Source organism: Dryobates pubescens, chromosome 3 (genome assembly GCF_014839835.1).
Source record: "Dryobates pubescens isolate bDryPub1 chromosome 3, bDryPub1.pri, whole genome shotgun sequence".
NCBI lineage: Eukaryota > Metazoa > Chordata > Aves > Piciformes > Picidae > Dryobates > Dryobates pubescens.
The window spans coordinates 24,452,199-24,473,705 of NC_071614.1; the positions used below are offsets into that span (position 1 = coordinate 24,452,199).

At 39.5% G+C, this 21,507-nt stretch overlaps 2 protein-coding genes across 2 annotated transcripts in view; one reads left to right on the plus strand and one right to left on the minus strand.

The window, feature by feature from the left end:
* Positions 1 to 2,524: 2,524 nt before the first annotated feature.
* E2F6 (E2F transcription factor 6) lies at positions 2,525 to 11,098 on the minus strand. The gene is made up of 7 exons (XM_054179864.1): positions 10,656 to 11,098; positions 7,853 to 7,901; positions 6,192 to 6,408; positions 5,721 to 5,880; positions 4,728 to 4,841; positions 3,972 to 4,119; positions 2,525 to 3,299 (listed from the first exon to the last, which is right to left on the minus strand). Exons 1-7 carry the CDS (start codon positions 10,719 to 10,721, stop codon positions 3,262 to 3,264), a joined length of 792 nt encoding a protein of 263 aa, XP_054035839.1. The 5' UTR covers positions 10,722 to 11,098; the 3' UTR covers positions 2,525 to 3,261.
* A 5,605-nt stretch (positions 11,099 to 16,703) lies between these two features.
* The window catches only part of GREB1 (growth regulating estrogen receptor binding 1), an 83,021-nt gene continuing 78,217 nt past the window's right edge, over positions 16,704 to 21,507 (plus strand). The window contains exon 1 of the mRNA XM_054179866.1: positions 16,704 to 16,791. The gene's annotated coding sequence lies outside the window, so the exon portion shown is untranslated. The remainder of the gene's footprint in view (positions 16,792 to 21,507) is intronic.

Genomic DNA, 21,507 nt, shown 5'->3' on the forward strand with positions numbered 1-21,507 from the left:
ACACACTTCTCAGAGTTTACTACTGGCAGATCAAAAGTGGAACCAAAAATAGCAGATTCCTGCTCTGGATAAACACCTCAGCAGTTAAGTCTCAGCACAGTGCCAGAGCCAGCCTATACACCATGATGGTGGAATGCACATAGATTTAGAACTTACAGTCAGCTCGGGACCAGCAGATTGCCTGGCAAGTAGGCTAACTTCACCGCTGAGTATTACAAGCACTAAAGAAGCTTTCAAAATCAGTGTAATTTAATTATGCTTATAAATGAGGCTCTTCACACACAACAAAAAGTTTATTCAAAATGAAGGAATTTGCTGCCTTTAAAGTGCTTTCCAAAAGATAATGAAATAAGGCAGTCTTCTCTCTTCTTCACAAATTACATTATTTAAAAATTGCAATTCACATCTGAAAACTCTGATGAGTAATTTCCCATGCCCAGTAAGGGCTGAACTGGCAACATGTAGTATTTGTTCCAGTTCCAGAGTCAGCAAAACTAAGGCAGTTTTACAACTACAGATCCTGGCTGTTGCTATTGCTCATTAATATATTTAGATGCTCAACCATTCTTGGTGAAGGAAAGACAAAAACATTATTACAGCTTTTTTATCACAAACAATCCTCAAATAGCTGAGGGAAGTGCTTATATGTACAAATACGCTGAAAATGGACAGATATGAACTCAACAAAAATACTTTCATCTTAACAAGCTCTCAGATAAACATCAAGCATTTTTATACAATTGAGAGTAAGGTCCTGTCACATTTACTTTTTAAGTGAGCTTGTAACTTGTATGTAAATTCAGCATCACTCAGGAACTTTTCCTCAAGTCTAAGTGTCTGATCTTTTCATTGTACTGAGTTTATACAGTGCATTGTTTTCCAGTATTGCAAGTGGATAATACTGTTAAGTATCCTAGTAAAAATAAGTAGTAACAATAAAGTGGTTTAATTTGCAAAAGTCCATTTGTTCCACTGAAGGTGCACTACAAAACAATAAATGTGTTTAAGAAAATTGTAATTATCATCTTACAGCTTCATCCACTTCACTGCAATAATAGTATAGCTTGAAGTTAAAATTCAGAAACACTAGATATTTGTTCAAAGTGAAAAATCCTAATGTTTCAATTAAATAATGTGCTGCTTTTGAAGACAGACTTCCTGAATATAGATGATTATTTTGTAAAAGCCTATTTCCATATTCCACAGTTAAAAAAAAAAAAAGAATTTCACTTTAAAACATAGCATTCCGGATTGGTTTTTACTGCTGGAAATTTGTACCCATTTCACAACAAATGTTAATTCAAATTGTTGAATTAGTTTAAGGGATCAATATGGCTTAGGCATAGACCTCCTTTCCCGTCAAAAAGAGAACAGCTGTGTAAAAAATCAAATAGCAAGCTTGCCATGGAGTAAGAAAAAGGCAGCCATTGAATGGAAAGGACAGACTTTCTGTGTGAAAAGATGACTTCTTAATTTAAAACCCCACACCCAGCTTCACTGGATGAGCACTATCACCATTTTTAGTGTTATCTACACTTTGTTATTATTCTGACAGCTCAGCCTGCAGTCTTCGTTTTATAGAGACACACCAAAATAGTATGTAACACTGAAGACCCACATCCTGGAGCTGGAATTTGGTAGCACACAGATTTCTTTCTGACACAAACTTGTTATTGCATTTCCCAATTTGCATAGTATACTACTATACACTTTCAGAAATAGTGAACCTTGTAGAAACTTGGATTAACTCTCAGTCTGTATTCAGGTATATTTAAGATCTTCATTGTCAACTGCCCTACCTTAACTGTATTTATTAGTAGAATACAGGGCATTTAATTTCACAGCATCTGTCTAAAACAGAATAGAATAGACTAGACTAGACTAGGCTGGAAGAGACCTCCAAGATCGTGTCCAACCCATCATCCAACACCACCCAATCAACTAAACCATGCAACCAAGCATCCTGTCAAGCCTCGCCCTGAACACCCCCAGACAGCTGAATAGTTCCTGGTTAAAACCTCCAGGGGTTTGTTAGCTTTGCTGTGTGTAGAGTACTTGTTGGTATTATGTGATTGGGAAAACAAGGAGTTTGGATCTGAAAAGAAACCCTTCCCTGCTAACACAGAAAACTGAAGTATGTTTTTCAGCCCTGGAGTGAAATGAGCCTAAGTATGGTGTTTGCACAGTGATGGTTAATACACTTAGAAAACTCTGCATCAAAATTCTGATGCCTCATTTTACAGATGCTAAAGAGTGACAAATACAGATGTAGTTCTAAAATACTTCATGTATTTTTGCATGCTCAAGCCACAAAGAGATCATTGTACTGGGCTAAAGCTCTGCTGTATGTAAACTGTAGAAACCGGAAGGGACCAATTCAAGTAGTTATCAATCAAAACGCTTCTTTGGAAAATGTTACAGGACTGTGGCATCACAAGTCAGATCTGCCTGCCTGTAACAGTTTTAAAATTTTCACATCAGTTTTAGTGTTGGTAGTGGTTTCCGGTGAATTTCAATAAAGACAACCCAAGATGTTTCATTAGACTGACCAATTAGACTAGTCAGTAGTTTTAGAAGCTCATTTTATTTCTTTGCTGTACAAAGGCAGAAATGCAGACCATCTCAATAAATCTACATCAGTGACTACCCAGACATCATACAGATATATACAAAATGCCCATTTATTTAACTTCACTGTTGATACCATAGTTGACGTAGAGCTGGATGCAAACAATGCAAACAGCATCTACACAGTGTAAGGCATAATTCATTGTATTTACATCTTGTTCCTTATAAAGAACACGCTATTTCTTTGTTACACTCCTATCTGACAATCCCGCTTAGCAGTAGTGCAGCCTCAGAACAGAAAAGTGCATTCTTTATTATATACATTTTCACAAGAATTGAGGAACGTTCCAGAAATAGTTTTAAAATCTTAGTTTTTAGAATTACCTATGTCTTCTGTCAATTAAAATGATTTAATAAACTTAAAATACCATTGACCCAAAGCTCTGTGGATCACATGCAATTATGAAAACAAAGCTCCTAAAAGCAACTCTAGGAACTCCTCTCCTGTCTTTTGACTTGGAAAGATAAGCAATTCTCTGAAAGCGCTCCACCAACTCACTGCTATTTTAAATTTAAAGCACTTTGGAACATTTCAGTTACAAACTTTGCAGATCTGAGCAGCTTTGGAAAAGTTCTATAAAATAGATATTTACATTCTGTATTAGATTTTTGAGCTGTAATTAATTTGTCATCTCAGATGGTGTGCTGTTTTTCTTCCACTGGAGATCTCACTTTGAAAGAAAAGTGAAAAAAGGAATACAATTACTGTCATTGTAGGAAAGACTCACAGTCAAAAAAGTAAAAAGTCAACTCTTCACCTATAAAGCAGCACTGACAAAAATAATTTATCTTTTGTGTTCCAAGCTACTGCAATTCCTCACACATTTATTTTTATGCCACAACATCCTGCAGCACTGGGCTCTTGGAAGAGTATATTCAGCCAGTCTTGTTCTGTGTGCCCTCCCTTAGCACAGTCACGTGCAACAGCAGCATACTCTTTTGTTTGAAACGGCATCTTAACTCTCACAACAACCACTTCCGCTGAGCTGCTGGAGTCTGCAGTGAGGCAGCAGAGAACTGACACACAGCTCCATCCGCACAGTGCAGCTCCGACAGGAAACCAGTAAGGAGCAAAGGAAGGAGAAGGTCAGGCAACAAGAGTGCTTCCCTATGTGTGCACGTGCCTTGACTCTGACCTCCTGCTGCTGTGAGGTAACACAACAGCACAGACTTCTCTTCAGGCGTTTCCTATACTCCCACAGATCTTGGCCCACAAACTATGCCCAGAAAATTCTTTGTATAGTTTTCAACTGTATCAGAATGGTATGACTCTTTTTAAGGAAAACAAAACAAAACAAAACAACAAGGTTATGTGGGAAAAAAGTGTAAATGAAAGACACTACCTTCATCAGGAGGAACTGATATCTCAGTTTCATAAGTGACAGTATCCATATCTTCCAAAGTTTTGGCACCTGGCTGCTCTTGTTCCACCTCACATAGGTATACATCAATGGGTCCTTTTGTGCTCTTCACACGTACTTCTATGCAATCCTGTAAAACAGACATTTGCATATAAACCAAAGAACAAATCTTACACATCAATTAGATATTTTGCACATATTTTCAAGCCAATAGATTAAGAACAAAAATACTGGGATGACATAACTGCTCAAAATTGTTACTAGTTCCAGATAATTTATGACTATTTCATAGAATTGTAGGCCATTGATCAGTAAAACAGCATTTACATGTTATTAAGATCATTATCAAATCATGCTTATTGCTTTGGTTAGATATAAAATTTTTCTAGATTTTGACATAGAAACATTAATAACTCTTCAAAAAGTTCTTTCATCCTCGTAAATTATCAAACTGATATTGGACATAAGTAGCATTCATTACAGCTGTTCCATTCTCCATTGTAGCAAAACCAATTAACTAAAGCTCAGACATGTTTATTGTTTAACAATTTAGGTAAACAGAAAAATACTGAAAATAAGTTTCTTAGACTATTAACTCTACAACATTCTTTAGTGGACTGCAAGAACTATGAAATACTAATATTTGCTGTACATGTCAAAGAAACTGGAAGCAATTACAAACTGCTCTTGCAACATCAAATTTGAGAACTTTTATTCCCATAAATGTATAGAACTTACTTCTTTAGGAATTGGTATTTCCAATTTGGTTTCCTCTGGAGCTTTGATTGCAATCACAATCTGTCCTTGAAATGCCTGAATGCTACGGATATCCTGATAGGTCACATAAGCTAGTGTATACATTGGTCAAGGATTCTGTAAAGTCATTTGCCAATAGGCAGAAGCAAAGAGTATGATGTTAAGATACACAGAGTATCAGCTTAAGAAAAGTTGTAAAATAGTTTAGCTGAAGTAACTTCAATACTAATTTTTTAAAATTAAGCATTAGCTAACAACCCGAAAACCTTTTTTCTTTATTTATACATAGGAGAAATGCTTTTTAAAAGAGTAGAGATATTCAATAATAAACATCCAAACACATCTGGCAAATGATTTTCAGAGTTGTAAGTCCACAAATTGGAGGGAACACTGCCCTTGAGAAACTACCTCTTTGGTTTGTAGCATCTATATAAGCAAGAATTTTCTGGAAAAACTGTAGGTGCAATGAAAACTTTTCCTGGCATCATACAGAAAATGGCACATTTTGTTTGGCAGAATGTTGTCTTTGCTCAAACAAGGAACATAAGTCATATCTTATTGTAACCCAAATCCAAAATCCAATGTTTATGTCATAGTAAAGCAAATCCCTTTATTATGAAAGCCTATCTGAAAGACAAGACCATACTGGAATCTCTCTCAATGAGACAAAGCATCACTAGGACACAAGATTTTATCAACAGGCCACCAGGAACTCTGCTTGGATCCTTTCTCATTTTCATTCTTCTGCAGTGCAAAGATCACACCAAATAGCACTCCCCAGAGAACAGGCTAGACTACATGCGATAGTGAAAATTAGGGCACATGACTTGTATAGACTAAAAATAACCAAAAAGTTGCCTACTATAAAACTTACTATCAACTACTACTGCATACCTGTGGTATCAGCCTATGCTTATTACTAGGTATGTGAGTACTTGCAACCAAATCCATGTTAAAGTAAGAGTCAAAAGGATATTTTGCATTTTCTTTGTCATCTGTTAGCTCAAATAATTGATGAGCACAATCATGAATTAATTCATCCAGAGCTTCTTCCATGGTTGCTAAGTCAGAAAGTTCATCTTTAAGACTTTGCTTTTCTGGTGCTCTTCCAACAACGTGGTCAAGATTAGAACCTCTAGAAGGATATGAAATTTGTCTAGTATGTTTATTTATATAAGAGCCTGTTCACTGAACACAAAGTATACCAAAGAAAACAACCGGGAATTCCGGCATCCTTTACTCTTTCAAAATACCATTCATTGTGCATTTACACTCGATAATTGTTAATAGGGAAAATAATTCAGAGAGCCTAAAGACACAGAAGTAGTAAAATATTTTTATTAAATGTAATTCAGTATGTTTAAAAATACTTTCAAAGTTACCAATATTATGAAACATAGTTGCATTTTATTGTTTCAGAAATTAGAAGCTTCAAAGCCAACTCACATCCACTGGATAAGATTCTTAGATCTTTTCTGAATTAAGTGGATTCCATCCAATACATTGGTGATGTCATACACTCTTCGTTTTCGTACTCCAAGTGTTGTTGCTACTTCATTTAAATCAAGAACACCGTCTGGAGCTGTTCTGACAAGATCCATGAATTTTCGTGTCAAATAAACCAAAGATGCATCAAATCGAGGCTTTCTGACTTTCAGAGTTCCTGTAAAGTTTTGATACAACATCTAGGGTAAACTACTACACAAGTATGAAGCATTCCTAAAAATACCCCACACAAAAGTGAGAAAGTAGCAATGAAAATAAAGTCTGAAAGCACTGTGATTATTAACATTGACATTGCAATGACATACCAAGTCTATTAACTGCATATACCTTCATTTATTTGCAATGACTGTACTGCTAGCGTGGATATTAATAGTTGTGGAACTGTATGTTCTGTAGGACATGAGCCTGTACTACTGAATAAAAAACAGTGAAACCTTTAGTTAACGAGATAGTACTGGAGCTGCCAAAGAACTGCAGCACTATTGTCTACTCCATGACACTGTAAAAACATCTTTTTCCACACCCTTTTGGTCCAGATTAACCAGATGTTAAAAATAACATTCAAGTATGGTTCAGGATTTAGCTTGGCTTCAGGGAATGTTCCAGTCTGGACATGACTAACTTCTTCTAGAGTACAAGAATTTAAATACATGGATAAACTCTGGTTGTACTATTTGGCCTCAGGGCAAAAAACTGCTATTGTTTAATTTACTAATTCAACAATGATCTAGATACCAGGACACCACTGGTTTCAGAGATATCCCTGTGCTATGTGTATCTATTACAAGTATACTTGCAGAAATAGCAGAGAAGTAACCGATGCAGCTTGTTTAAGTACATTGTTATTTATGTATGTGCAAAGAATGTATTTGAGACAAAAGAGATGTGGTACATATGGACTCATCCAATGCCAGAGTCAATGAATGACTGGCAAATCCTGCTGTTACTTGTCCTTTGTCTTGCAAAACAAATCAGGTATTTTATATCTGATCAAACTGTGTCTCTGAATATTCCAGTCTAAAACTTCAAGAGAACGTATATGCAAGTGTCAGGAAGCTTCCCTAAGAAGTGCTATACTTCAAACTTCAGCATTTTTCCCCAAGAAGAATGCGACATGCACTTTTACTTGGCGTATTACATGTATTCTATGGCTACAACATTCTGCTCTCTTGAACATGAAGTGACAGGTTCAACAACTCAGTTTTGGACTGTGTTACTGAGAGATGTGCAATACTACTCATTTGGTGAGAAAAAAAAATCCAAAACAACAACACAAAATTCACTCAAGCTTGTATTTTTTTAGTACTAGTTGAAAACCAACATTGGTCAGTACAATGTTCCAGTTTTCTCTAACTCACATTTCCAGTGGATTGTTTTCTGTATAGCACTGGGCAAGTACACTTGCAGCAAATTCGAAGAGGAAAAACTATGAAGACTGTGTTACTTCATATCTGTTATTTCATTTAGTCTACAGCAATGCTCCTGTTCTGCCTATATTACACACATAACAATTTCTCATTTGTTTACAGCATGTACTCCGCATTGTAAAAAACATGAAATAATCCAGGAATAATCTTCACACGTGGAATACAGCAACTTACTTCTCACAAACCGTACGTCTTTGTCCACATTCATGTTGATCATTGGTGTCTGGATAGAAAAAAACAAACAAACAAGAAAAACCAACAGACATAAAATGCTATCAACACAGGAAGCTTCCTGCAGAAGAAACCCTCAAATCAGTTCTAGATACTATAGCCATCTGACTGCTGACATTTCAGGACATTACTGTGAAGGATATTACTGATATTACTGTCAGGATTTGTAGCCCTTCACCTCAGCACATCTCCTTGACTTGGCAAGCAGTGAAATCCCTAATGCTCAGGCAATGATCACAACACAGATACGTGCATAAACTCTACAAATGCAAGCTTCAGCTGTTCCATGTAACCGCTTACATACAGAAAATACACTGCTATTATATGGCATTACAATTATACACCACAATAAAAGACTGAAGTAGTCTGCTCTGGTCAAGAAACTGACATGATAAGCCTAAGCAGGTACTTCATTCCACCCCTCATCCTAATTTAACAAAAAGAGTATTTTCAAATTTGTTCATTCCAGCTGGAAGAGATCTGAGGAAGGTCTTGGGTCCAACCTCCAACTCCATACAGGAAGAGCCATTACATGAGGGCAGCTCACTCAGAGCGTTGTCCAGCTGGGTCTTGAAAATGTCAAGGGATGAAGGCTACACCTCTGCTTGTCTGTACTTACAGTGAAAAAGTTTCACTTTACATCAAGTTGTAACCTCTCTTGCTTTTTTTTTTTTTTTTTTTTTTTTTCAATTCATGGCTATTTGCTTTCAGCTTCCAATCATACAGAGTTACAAAGCATCTGGTGACAGCTTCTTGTTTATGTCCAGGCAGGTCCTTTCGGCAAGATGGTCCTCTAGCCTGGGGTGACACCCTTGTACCACTGCAGGGTTTAGGCTGAGATGCAGGACTTCATAACTGAATTCTCAGCTTTCTTGGTTGAAGTTTATAAGGTGTCTGATGACCCATTCTCCAGCCATGCCTAGCTGTCTACAGCATCTTCCTCACTCATAAACAAATGTGCATCTTATGTCCTCCTATTGACAGGACAGGTGCCTAGACAGGCCCTTGAGGAACTCCATTTAACAATCCTCTTCTGGCTAAAGTATGCACCTCTTTGAGCCTATTGATCCAGACAGATTTTTGAACTCATCTAGTAGCTTAAAATCTGTAACACCCCAACTCAAAGAGGAGGATACTACAGAAAACTGATTCAAAAGTCCTGCTAAAGCTAATTGAGTTGATATCTAATAATTTCATCACAAAAGGTAATCAGATTGCAAGTATAGCCAAGTTGGCTATTTTCAATTGCTTTCTCTTTCATGAGCCTTGAAATAACTTCCAAGAGAACTTGCTTCATGATTTTCAAAGGGACCTGATGTGAAGCTGACCTCTCAAAGATCCTGACAGCAACCTCACAATGACATCAGCCAGCTCTCTCAGGATGCAGACCTATGGGCTGAGAATTTGGGTTGAGAGTTCTCACGGGGGTCCTACCTCAACACCTTTCCACTGCTAGTCATGCTCTCCTTGAATACTGTCTTAGACACAAAGCCTAGGAGACATCAGTTCTAAAGACCATGCAAGAAGGCTGAGTACTTCAGCCCTGTGTCATTTCTTCCTAAAGCACTTGTCCCATTTAAGAGCAGGTTCACATACCCCTCCACCTCCTTTCCTACTATGTTGTTGTCACCTTTGACATTCCTTGCTAGCTTCAACATTGGCACTTTGTACCTCTTAGCATCATATATATATATACACATACATACAGTATTTTTTTATCCTCCTTTATGGCCTGTCCTTGCTTTCACCTTTCACTTCTTTTTGCCCTACCCAGAGTGCAGATATAGCTGTACCTATCCCTCAATGCATCTAATTCTTGTCATGAGTATCAGGATAAAATGTCCCTGTCCTTACAGACCTTCACCTTTTTGCCTCTTCCAGCTTTCAAAATTGCCTCCCCTAATATCTCAACTACCTGTTGCCTGAATAAGCTAGAATCCAGGTTCTGTACTAGCCTTCCTCATTACACTCTTGAACTTCACTATTCCATCCCATGCTGCTAATATTTACTACATCCTTGACTTCACTGTTCATGAGAAGCAGATTCAGGAAAGCATCACCTCGGGCTGCTTCATCCAAACACCTACATAAAGAAGCTGTTCCCAATGCTCTTTGTTTCTGACAATCATCTCCAATAGTAAGTAATTTCCAATTACCAGCATAAAAGCTCATGTAAAATGTTCAGTACTTGAAGACATTAATACGCAGTAACATTTAGCCCACAGTCAAGGTTGATAAAAATAAGCATTTATAAGGAGTTTCATAGAATTGAAAGCAGGCCTGTTTTTTTCTTGTTACCTATCTCATAACATTACTAAAAGCAGTGATGGAAGGTGCAGATTACCTGAACAGCAGAGATGTCCCGAAAAGTACAAAATACACAGTTGTAGTCTGTGTTTCTTAAACATAGCTACAATGTATTTAACTCGATTAAGAAGCTACAGGTAACATAGATTTTAAAAAGATATCCCTTTGTACTATGACTAACATCACTGCATTTTCCTTTCTCGGGCAGGCTCCTAAAATGCAGTGTAGGAGGATTGTACCACAACACCCATTCGTGCACTACTCTGGCTAGGCCTGCTACATCTTTCCAGCTCGGGTATCCACCTCCTGCCGAACAGCCGAGAGGCAGGACTTTGGGGAATCTCCTTAAAACCTCCCGCGGCGGGAGCAAAGCGTTGCAGTGCCGTAGCGCACTTTCGCCATCCACAGGCGGCACCTCCCTTCCCGGCCTGCCGTGTACCTCACTCACACGCAGCGTGTCCGGCCGCAGCGGCCTCAGACGCTCCCACTTGCCGGGGCTGGCCATGTTGGCCCAGCCCCTCCTCTTTCCTCTGGCCAGCCAGCCGCGGCCTAGCGCGGCGGGAGGCTTCGCCTGCCCTGGACAAGGCGGCGGAGGGCGGGCGCCTCAGACGCTTTCACGACGAACCTGCGTCTCCTTGTCCGAAGAAGGCGCCGCCATCCTCACTCCACCTCTGGGAGGAGGGGGCGGCAAGGGCCCTCCCGCCACCGCAGTCCGTTGTGGCCGCCTCTCCCCTGCCGCCCTCCGCGAGCGGACGCTTGGGCGGGAGAGCCGAACGCGCGCAGGCGCCCTCCCGCCAGAGCCGCGGCGCTAGCGAAGGTAGCGACAACGGAACCTTCCCTCTCGGGGCGGCGGCGGAGACCCCACTGCCCTCACCCAGCGGCCCCTGCGCTGCGCTCGCCCCGCCGCCCCGCCCACGCCGGCTTTGCTTCTCGCCCCTCTGCGTCCGGTGCGGTGTATACTTTTCACGCCGTGCTTCCGTGTCTGTTGAGGGGAGTGCTCTCCTTGGAAAGCTGTGAGGAAGGAGATGCAGGGTTTCGCTTGGGCTGGTGTTTTCCTCCACTATCTTCTTCTCCAGGCTGAACAACCCCAGCTCCCTCGGCCTCTCCTCGCGGGGCTGTGCTCGGGGCCTCTCCCCAGCCTTGTTGCCCTTCTCTGGACACGTTCAAGAGTCTCAGTGTCCTTCTTGAACTGAGGGCCCCAGAACTGGATGCAGTACTCAAGGTGTGGCCTAACCAGTGCAGAGTACAGGGGCACTGTTGCCATGACCCTTCTTTACCTTCACTATTGCAGATTCTCTAAGTTTTTGATGTAGTATCCAAGAGTTAATAAAAACCCTATGTATCCCAACAGACCCATAAACTCAGAAAAAAAATGCATGAAGCACATAAAACTTCACACATATTAATGCCATTTTTAAAACTATGAAGTGTCTTATATTACAACATTTGCAAGAATTATACAGTGATAAAGGTTAGTTTATTAGTAATGCAAAATCCCTAAGTAGCATATTATCATCTCTTTATCCAGACTGCCTCTTTGACCAGGCTAAATGGTGTCTTTTCCTTGATACTTACAGCCTGTAATTACATCTGCACACGAGTCATTTTTGGTTAGTCATGTATGTTTTAGTTGGTTTTAAGCTTTCTTCATAAGACAGTCCTAGGTCAGCTACTCAGAGTATGAGCAAAAAAATATTGAATGGTTTGAATACATGCTTCCACACTTTATGCTGGGAGAACCTCTTGAGGTGAGGAGAAAGTTCTTCACAGAGAGAGTTGTTAGCCATTGGAATGGGCTCCCCCGGAGGTGGTGGAGTCACCATCCCTGGGAGGTGTTCAAGAGGGGATTGGATGTGGCACTTGCTGCCATGGTCTAGTAGTCATGAGGTGTTGGGTGACAGATTGGACTTGATGATCTTTGAGGTCTCTTCCAACCTTATTGATTCTATGATTCAATGATCCACCTCCTGGGTGGCGGCGAAAATTTGTTCACCCCTTCCTCCTTGTCTTAGAATCATAGAATGCCTTATGTTGGAAAGGACCTCTAAAGATCATTTAGTCCCCCCCTCCTGCAGTGAGCAGGGACATCTTTAAACAAGTTCCGGTTGTTAGAGCCTCTTCTAACCTGCCCTCGAATGTTTCTATGGATGGGGCTTCTATTGCCTTTCTGGGCAACCTGTACCAGGGCTTCACCACCCTCATTGTAAAAAATGTTGTCTTGTATCTAGTCTAAATCTTCCCTCTTTTAGTTCAACACCATCACCCTTTGTCTGTTGCAACAGGCTCTGCTAAAAATTCTGACCCCATCTTACAGGGCTCTCAAGCATTCAAAGGCAGCAAGAAGGTCTCCCTAGTGCCTTTTCCCCAAATCTCAGCCTTTCTTCACACAAGAGGTGTGCCTTCCTTCTAAGCATTTTTGCTCAGGTCCTCCTCTGGCCCTCTTCCAATAGGTCCATGTCTTTCTATGCTGAGAGCCCCAGAACTAGGCATAGCACTGCAGATAAGGGTCTCACCAAAGCAGAGGGGCAGAATGCCCTCCCTTGACCTGCTGCCCGTGCTGCTGGGGATGCAGCCCAGGAGGCAGTTGGCTTCTGTGCCATGAGTGCACAATGCTGGCTCCTGTCCAGCTTTGCTGGTCTTGCCAGTGAGGTGCGGCTGGCAAGGGGATCTCCCTTAAGCACTGCAGTGGGCCAAAGTGAATTAAAATGAGGAAGTTCTCACCATTTCAGTTGCTGCAAGGAGGGAGTTTTTTCTTCCCTCAATGTGCATCATGAGCATTGAGAGAGCTCCCAGCACAATTCTGTTGTGTGAAAATAATTAGTATTACTGTCTTGCCAAATAATCTGATTCTGTCACGACCTGCTAGTGAAGAGCTAGGTATCTTCCTCCAGCACCAGAGGGGAGCCAACACATGTGGCTTGTCTGAGCTAACCCTGTCAATTTACCTGCCAGCAAGAGGCCCTAGATCCTTTCACAAATTTCAATTCCATTGCTAGTAGTTTCACATCACTTCAGGTTAGAGATTCCTTTGGAGTAGCTTATGTCACCACTGATACATCAGATACCTTGGTAGAGGATGGGCAATTCATAGAATCATAGAATCAAAAAGGTTGGAAAAGACCTCAAAGATCATCAAGTCCAACCTGTCACCCAATTGCTTTGATCAATTATTTGTGTTGTAGAGGTGTGTGGAACTAAGGTGTGTTCTTGCAGATACAAAAGGTTTTCCTTCTCTGGAGGCTTTCAAAACCCATCTGGATGCATTTCTGTGCGGACTACCCTGGGCAATGCTGCTTCTGGCAGTGGGTTTGGACTCGATGATCTCTGGAGGTCCCTTCCAACCTCTAACATTCTGTGATTCTGTTATGGAATCAATGCATTACTGAAATGTAAAAATGCTGACTTTTGTATGAGCAGTAGGAACCTTCCTAACTATCCTCTGGTCATAAATGTGGTTCCATAAGGAATGAGTATTTATTCCTCTGTGTCCTATTCTTAACTGGAAGACATACCTTGCCATTGTAATCACAGATTCTATAAGCCCACTGTGATAAAGCAGGGTGTTTTTTTGCTGAAAGAACAGACCGGTATAAAATAGGTATCTTGGGCTGCTTTCATGTGGGGTGATATAAGGAATGTGCCATACAATATAAAAATCATCAAACAGGATTTTGATGATTGTTGGGTAGTCAGCTATTGAGGAAGGCTAACAAGTCATAGTTTGAGAATTAGGATACATGAATTTCTATATTAACTCACGTGGAAAACATTGCATCAATATTTAACTATGCCGTTGTTCTAGCCAGTCATAAGATCAAATTCTGTTGTTCCTGTGCTTCTCTGTCCTTGGCTGCTGAAATACCTAACTGAGCAAAGAAAAGCCCCACATGGGTTCCAATTCAGAAAGACTTTTCTATATTTATATGAAAATTATAAAGCCTAATTTTTCTGTTAAATGAAAATTATATTTTGAAGTAACTGACTGGACTATCCAGAGTTTTGGCTGTCACATTCGGTTGACTGAAGAGTTTGATTCTAGTGTGTTATTATTTACATTTTATAAAGCTGATAATGAAACTTATCCCGCATGCTTTATTATTCTTGCAGAGGAAAATGTTACTTATACTTCATTTACTCTTGTCTTATTGCATGTGAAAAAAGACTGTGCATTCTTCAGATGTTAATCATACAAAACATAATTCTTCAAATGGATGTTTATGTGAAAGTTTTCTTAGATTGATTTGATTCTTAATCTGCCACCAGGGGGCAATAATTCCATTTCCTAAATCTGATCTTTAACCATCAATGCGTGCTAGAACAGTGGCTTCATTAAAATTTTTGTGGGACTACACAGAATCATGAAGGTTGGAAAAGACCTTCAAGGTCACTGAGTCTAACATATGAAAGCAAAACACAATAAAAAAATGAACCAAAATCCCCCAACCAACCAAAAGCAAACCAAAACAAGCCAAGAAAACCCTTCACTTGCGTAATTGAATATTTTACTCTGCACTACTTAGGCATACAGGTTTTACTTTTAAGCAGCTGAAATTGGAGTGTTTGACAAAAGTTTTTACTGGTGAATGTCATGCAGCACTGTAATGGTGCAAGGTTTGGAGTTTCATGCAAGACAGGATGTTTTGTGGCTTTTTAAATTGTCATTGTACTGTTTTAAAACTTGTCTATTTATTAGCCTATATATGTAATCCTGAATTTGGGAGTTATACCACTTGATAGGTACCTCTATATCTCATTATGATATCCATTTGTTTTACTTATGTATGTAGTAGTTCCAACATACTGCAGTTAAAGACAGAGCCAACTGGTACACTTTTTATCAAATGCAACCTTCCCTTTAACAGTGATACTCTTATAAGTGGATCTTGTACTAAGTGCATATTTACTGTTGAAAAGATGAGCCAGAGGAAACATCTTCCCAAAAAGGTTAAAAAATACAAAATCATGAAAGACAGAAATAGCTGTAAGAGTCTGTTTAAACTACATAGAATCACAGAATCATCCATATTTTTGTATGAAATTATGTCTGGCTGTATAAAATTCCTAGCCTCCCTAAATCCTGAATGCTGCATGATGATTAGGCATAAGGGTGTGCAACATCACAGCTGCCACAGGAGGATGCTATTTACATAACCTGTCTTCTGGATGGGTTTACATGGACCATCTTCTGCTGCCCTTACCTGTGTCATGCCTCTTAGTTGCCCTATGAAGCCACCAAGAACAAAGAAGCACGGGCTAGAGTTTTAAAGTAACTTGTAGTTACTATATCTTCCTTGTGTCTGACCTTGGCCTTGCAGTAGCTAACTCACTGCTTGATTTTATGCAGTAAGTAAAACAGCCCTCATGAAGTAAGTGCCTAATACGTGTTCATACATCACCAAAGAGCGTCAGGTGCCTCTCAAAGCCTCCAGAGGGAGATCTTGTCCACTTAACTGAAGTGTTTAACCTTAAGCAGACAAGATATTTTAGAATTCTTCATCATCACCTGCCTCTCTCCACAGTCTCTGTAACAAGCATAAACACTTTAGAAGGAATAGTTTATTGCATATCTAAAATTAGGCCCTTAAGAAGAACATGCTGGCTAGCTGTAATTGCATGTGATTTTTGGAGGACAGGTACTGGCCTCCTAAAGGGGGTCTTTCCTCATAACTACTGAAAGTGAAAAAAAGACCACTTGAACACATTTATCATTCAAGCTGAAAAGTCAGAGGACTTGTGCCTGTGTTTTCCACGATCTTAAAGGTGATTGTTTTACAGCTCATAACCTTAAAAATTTACCAGTGGTTACTTTCTTACTTCCATTCACTATTGCATTAGATTACACTGCTATTCAAGTCTGGCATTTCAGTGAAATGTTTGGAAGCTTCTTTTAAAAAGTCTGTTCAAAATAAGGGTTGAGAAACAAACAGCATAAACAATAGGCAAACTGGAGTTGGGAGATAAGTCATTATCCAGGGCACTTTTCATTAATCTGTACGGATCTTTTAAACTAATCTCCAAGTGGCAGGCGTTGGCTACTGTGACTAGATTTCTTTCACACACAGATAAACGATCGAAGTTTCCAGTTTCTCCAGAATGCTTCCACTTTCCCCTCATATCCCTGTTCTCCCCTGTGTACCTTCTGTTTTATAAACTCCTTTTCTCCTAGAGCTGTTGAAATTGCCTGTGCTTTAGACCCTAGAGCCAAATGAGGCATGTCTACTTGGGAAGATACCATATTCAGTGCGAAGCAGGGGTGGGGATGAATGAGACTGGAGAAGAAAAGGCAGGGGGGAAGGGTGAGGGGGTTGTATTCTTGACCTTAGGTAGCTGGTGCTGAGAGGTAGCGTATTGTGTCGAAGTACAGGCAGAACCAGAGTTTATGTATGGGAAGGAGGGAGCAAGGAGGAGGGAGGAGGAAGCTGGGACAGTGAAAGGGGAGGAGGAGAGAGCAGCATCTCTATCTTTCTTTGCAGACCACGCTGCTAAACAGCGACGGGAGGCTCATGCTTCCCTAATATCCATCACTCCCTGCTTCCAGCGTGGTCAAAGACACAGCAACAAAGAGGGTCTCCGAGGTAAGATCCTTGCAACTTGCAAAGCTGTAGCGTCTGCAAAATTAAGAGAAGCAGCAGCAACGATACAGAAAAAAGATTATCAGTACCTGGGAATGCTCAGAAACGGAAGGGGGGTAACTGGAAGCCCAGTTCCCCTAAAGGCTAAGGAACTGTTAATAACAGCAGCAAGCAACCAAAACGGAGTAAGAGGGGAGCAGATCAGGTTTGAAGGGATCAGGATACCAGCCAGCAATATTCATCAGGGAGCAGTTTGTGATATAACTGCCTGTGTAGAAAGAGGAGATAAGTTAGAGCTATGAATGAGACCTGAAATACATGGTTAAATAAGGCTTAAGAAAATATATGAATGGTTTACTTACCCAAAATGTTTTCCTGGAGTGAACAAAACAATTCATTAATTTCTGCATGTCAGAAGAAAACAAAAACACCCCACCAAAACAACAACAAAAAATCCTGAAAAGCAAAACTATGCCTGCATATTGTTTTGACTTTTTTTTCCAATATGAAAGTTTGATTTTTCATCTTAGGACAATGTTTCAGTTTTTAAAAATGCATTTAGGAGCTACAAGGAGGAAAAAAAGAGGCAAAACCTGCAAGTTAAATGTTTTGGGGTTTTTTGAGTCAAACAAAATGGGCTGTTTGAAAATTGTTGTAAGAAGATATTTGTGAATACCAAGCCAAGGTATGCTGTCTGACCTGAGAAATACTGTTTCATTTCATTTAGGAAAAAACAACATAATTTGGTACTGACCTGAAATGAAATCTATAAATGTGTTTGATTCGTCCACCCAGCCTAAAAGATCAACAATTTGGTTAGGTGTTTTTATGAAGTGAGCTGTTTATTTCTAGTTGTGGATCATGGAAACTCAGAAGAAGAGGGCAGACAGAAAATACAGCATCTATATGCTGGAGAAACTGTCACTTTTGCCTTGTGCTTTGTCTCATTGAGTTTTTTGAAGTATGAGCTACCTTGGTTTTGATCTAACACCTTATGGACCCTTCTGAAAAATTATGAACTCTTAATGGCAGTAATGGCAATGTTTGCTCTTAAACATGTTGAACCAGCTATGAAGAAAATTAACAGTGGCTTGTATGTCTTATGAGTAAGTCTTTACGATTTAATATATTTTTTTTCTCCCCACTATGAAACACAGAATTTGACTGCAAAGGTGGGCATTCTGGAATATTTGTGTTTAAATGGAAGTTTCTGTGTTTTCCTCTCCACAATAAGTAACTAAAATAGCTGTAGTGAGTTCATCTGGTGTGTGAGTGGGGAAGTCAGAGCCACTATTCTCTGCTGCCTTGGAGAACTTAAGAGATGGTGGACCTGATTTTTATTTGCTTTTTAATTGGTTTAAATTTACTTGTACAAGTGTGCATGGGATCAGCAACAGGTTCTGTACTGGTCTACTTTAGTGTTGCCCCATTTTTCTTATAAAAGGAGAGAAGAACCACATCACAGCAATGGGATCTTTCTTTCACCAGTGTTTCTAGTCATGTTAATTTCAGGGCTTACAGTTCTGTTATGGCAGTTTGGATTTGGTCATTTTATCTGGTGTGGTAGCTGGCAGCTGCAGCTCTGAAATGGACTTTGGTCAGTAGATAATCAGGGGGGTTATTAAAAAGAAAAACCAAAAAAACCCTCTTTTTCTGTCAGCCTAAACCCTTGCTTATGCAACTAGGTTTATTTTTTTTTCCGTCTAGCTTTTGGTTTGCTGACTACAGGAATGCCTAATATATGTTTTTGAAACCTCTTGTTCTGTCTTGTCCTTAATATCCATCTGCTTAAGAAAACCTCAAGTTGAGGTCTTAAAAGGCTTTTTTTTTTTTTAAGAAAAACTAAACTTACTACCTTAAAAATTTGCCTATTTATTTATGTATTTGACTAAATCTGGATTTTCTGTGGCTGCTGCTAAAGAAATAGAGTAGTCTAACTGGAAAAGCTTGACTGTTTTATGTGCATAAAAACCAATTGCAAACCAAAGCTAACACAATTCTACTACTGCAGGTAAATTTTGTTTGAAGCTAACATTTTTTCTACTTAAACAATAGTTAGCTATTGTTCTTTTAAAACAACCTTCTCTGTACTGTATTGTTCTTGAAGTTTATAAGGCTAGATGCAAAGCTCCCCGAAGTCAGGAAGAGGCATTCTTTTGACTTCAAATGGCTTTGGATCAAGCCTGTCATGTGAGATTAGCTCCTGACAGAAGATCTTATAGGCAAAAGCACAGAAGAGAATGATTTAAGGATGGAATTTCACTTATGCTGTGATCATCTTTGCTTTGTGAATATTTGTTAGGCACAATGTTTTTGAAGTAATGCTTCATTTATTTATTGTTAAAAATGTCTGCATTCTTTGGTATTGTGAATATGTAGTTTTGCAGAAATTTTCTTCTTAGGGCTCAAATCTATTGTCTGTTTGTGTCTGTTTGAGGGCTTTGTTAAGGGAGTCTGTCTTTCAATATGATAGTTCAGAATCTCTTAGATGAGATTTTAGAACTTCAATAATACTGTACATGCCATGCACAAATTTAAGGAAAGAGCTTTCTAATGTGAAATAGCAAGTTAAAAACAATGATTTGAATTGGTTTTCTTGTTAAACTCAAAGAACATATTCTGCATAAGAATCTAATGGCCTCTGTAGTTTCTCTTTACAAAAAGAGAATGCTCTATGAAATGTGAAAGTGGCTGTCTGACATTGCAGTTTTTCTGCATTTGAAAAATATGCAACTTACACAATGTGAAAGTAATCATGAGAAAAAAATGTTTTGCGTAACAAAATAAAACAGAAACATTTTACAGCATACATAATGTAAGGCCAAATTTGGATTAGGAATTTGTAAACCTTCAAAGGTGATTCCTGTTGACAAAAGCAAGCCTGTCAGACTCCTAAATCCTCTAGTGATGCTGAGAATAATTATCTCTAAGGAAAAATTGCCTTTGGTCTTATTGATTGTGGCTCTTATAATGAATACAGAGTGTGCACAGCAAATGATAAGTGATTTGTTACTCATTTTTTTCATCTTCATACAACTGAATGCATGTACTGTAAGCTGAGATCAGGCACAGCCAGGAGTTTATTGTATGTGAAAAAGCTGCATGAAGATGCTTAAAAGGTTAGTGTAACCAGCAACAACCAAAATCCACATACAAACATCCCTGCTTGTACAAAACCATGACTGCATTCATGTATGACACACATGCACAGGGAAAACAATGCATCTTTAACTACAGATGAAAACTCTTTGCTTGGTTAATAATTCATTCAGTCTGCAAATCTGACTTCCAAACTTCTTTTACACAGACTGTGGCAGGAGAAGAAACTATAATTTACTAAGGAAATGTAAATGTTATGCTTGTTTTATAGGCATATATAGTTGTTCCTTTATAATTACATCTAAGGATTACAAAGAATATTGGTTTGATTTTCAGTTTGTCTTCATTTGCTATTATCCATGAGTTGCCTTTTATGCTTGAATGTTTAGGTAAGGAATAAATGAAGGCTAAGAAGTCACATAGCTAGTGGTCTATTTCTGAATAACAGTAAAGAACTTTTCCATTTAGACATTTTATATCTTAGAAAAAAATGCTGTTAAATAGAAATACCCATTGAGTGTTACTCCTATCTAAACAGCACAGCAGTACTTAATGTGCAAAAAGCAATCTGTAATGATATTAGAAGCATAATTCATGTAATTATGGAGTAGATAGAAATAAAAGTTTTTCATGGAAAGTATATTAACATCAGGGTGATAAAAATAGGCAGTACTGGTAAAAACTTGCCATCAAAGCTGTATTTATAGGTATAACTCATATTGATACTTATTGACTCTTTTAACACCTTTTGTGTTGTTTTAAATGGTTGCTGCACAACCTATCTTTGTTTTAACCTAGATGTATCACCTTTTAGAGCTCCTTAGTAGGAAAGTGGAGCTAGGTCATCTGTTTTTGAGAGAGAAAATACACCATCCCTGGAGGCATTTTAAAGATGAATAGATGTGCTCCTTACTTCCTTCCGGCTTTACTGCCTGCCTTCCTTCCTTCCTGCCTCCCTGCCTGCCTCCCTCACTCCCTTCCTCCCTCCCTGCCTGCCTCCCTCCCTCCCTTTCTCCCTCCCATCCTGACATCCAGCTTTCTTGCCCTCCTCCCTCCCTCCCTCCCTTCCTCCCTCCCTTCCTGCCACCCTGCTATCTTTCCTCCCTCCCTCCCTCCCTCCCTCCTTCCCTTCCTTCCTTCCTTCCTTCCTTCCTTCCTTCCTTCCTTCCTTCCTTCCTTCCTTCCTTCCTTCCTTCCTTCCTTCCTTCCTTCCTTCCTTCCTTCCTTCCTTCCTTCCTTCCTTCCTTCCTTCCTTCCTTCCTTCCTTCCTTCCTTCCTTCCTTCCTTCCTTCCTTCCTTCCTTCCTTCCTCCCTTCCTCCCTCCCTCCCTTCCTCCCTCCCTCCCTCCCTCCCTTTTTTTCCAAATGTTTTGTATACTGCACTATTGAAGTACACCTTGCTATAACTCTTAGTAGAGTTCATAGTACGGTTGGGAGAGTTAGTGGGGATTTCTGAAAGGCGAGCTATTAATTTCATGGTACTCATCTATAAGCAATCTTTACACTGACAGTCTTACATCTTCCAATTTAACAATCATATATGGAGGTTTAGTACAAAAAGCAAAAGGGCTCCCGTTCAGAGAAATACTTGAAGGAGCAACTAGGAAAATGGGCAGTGTTG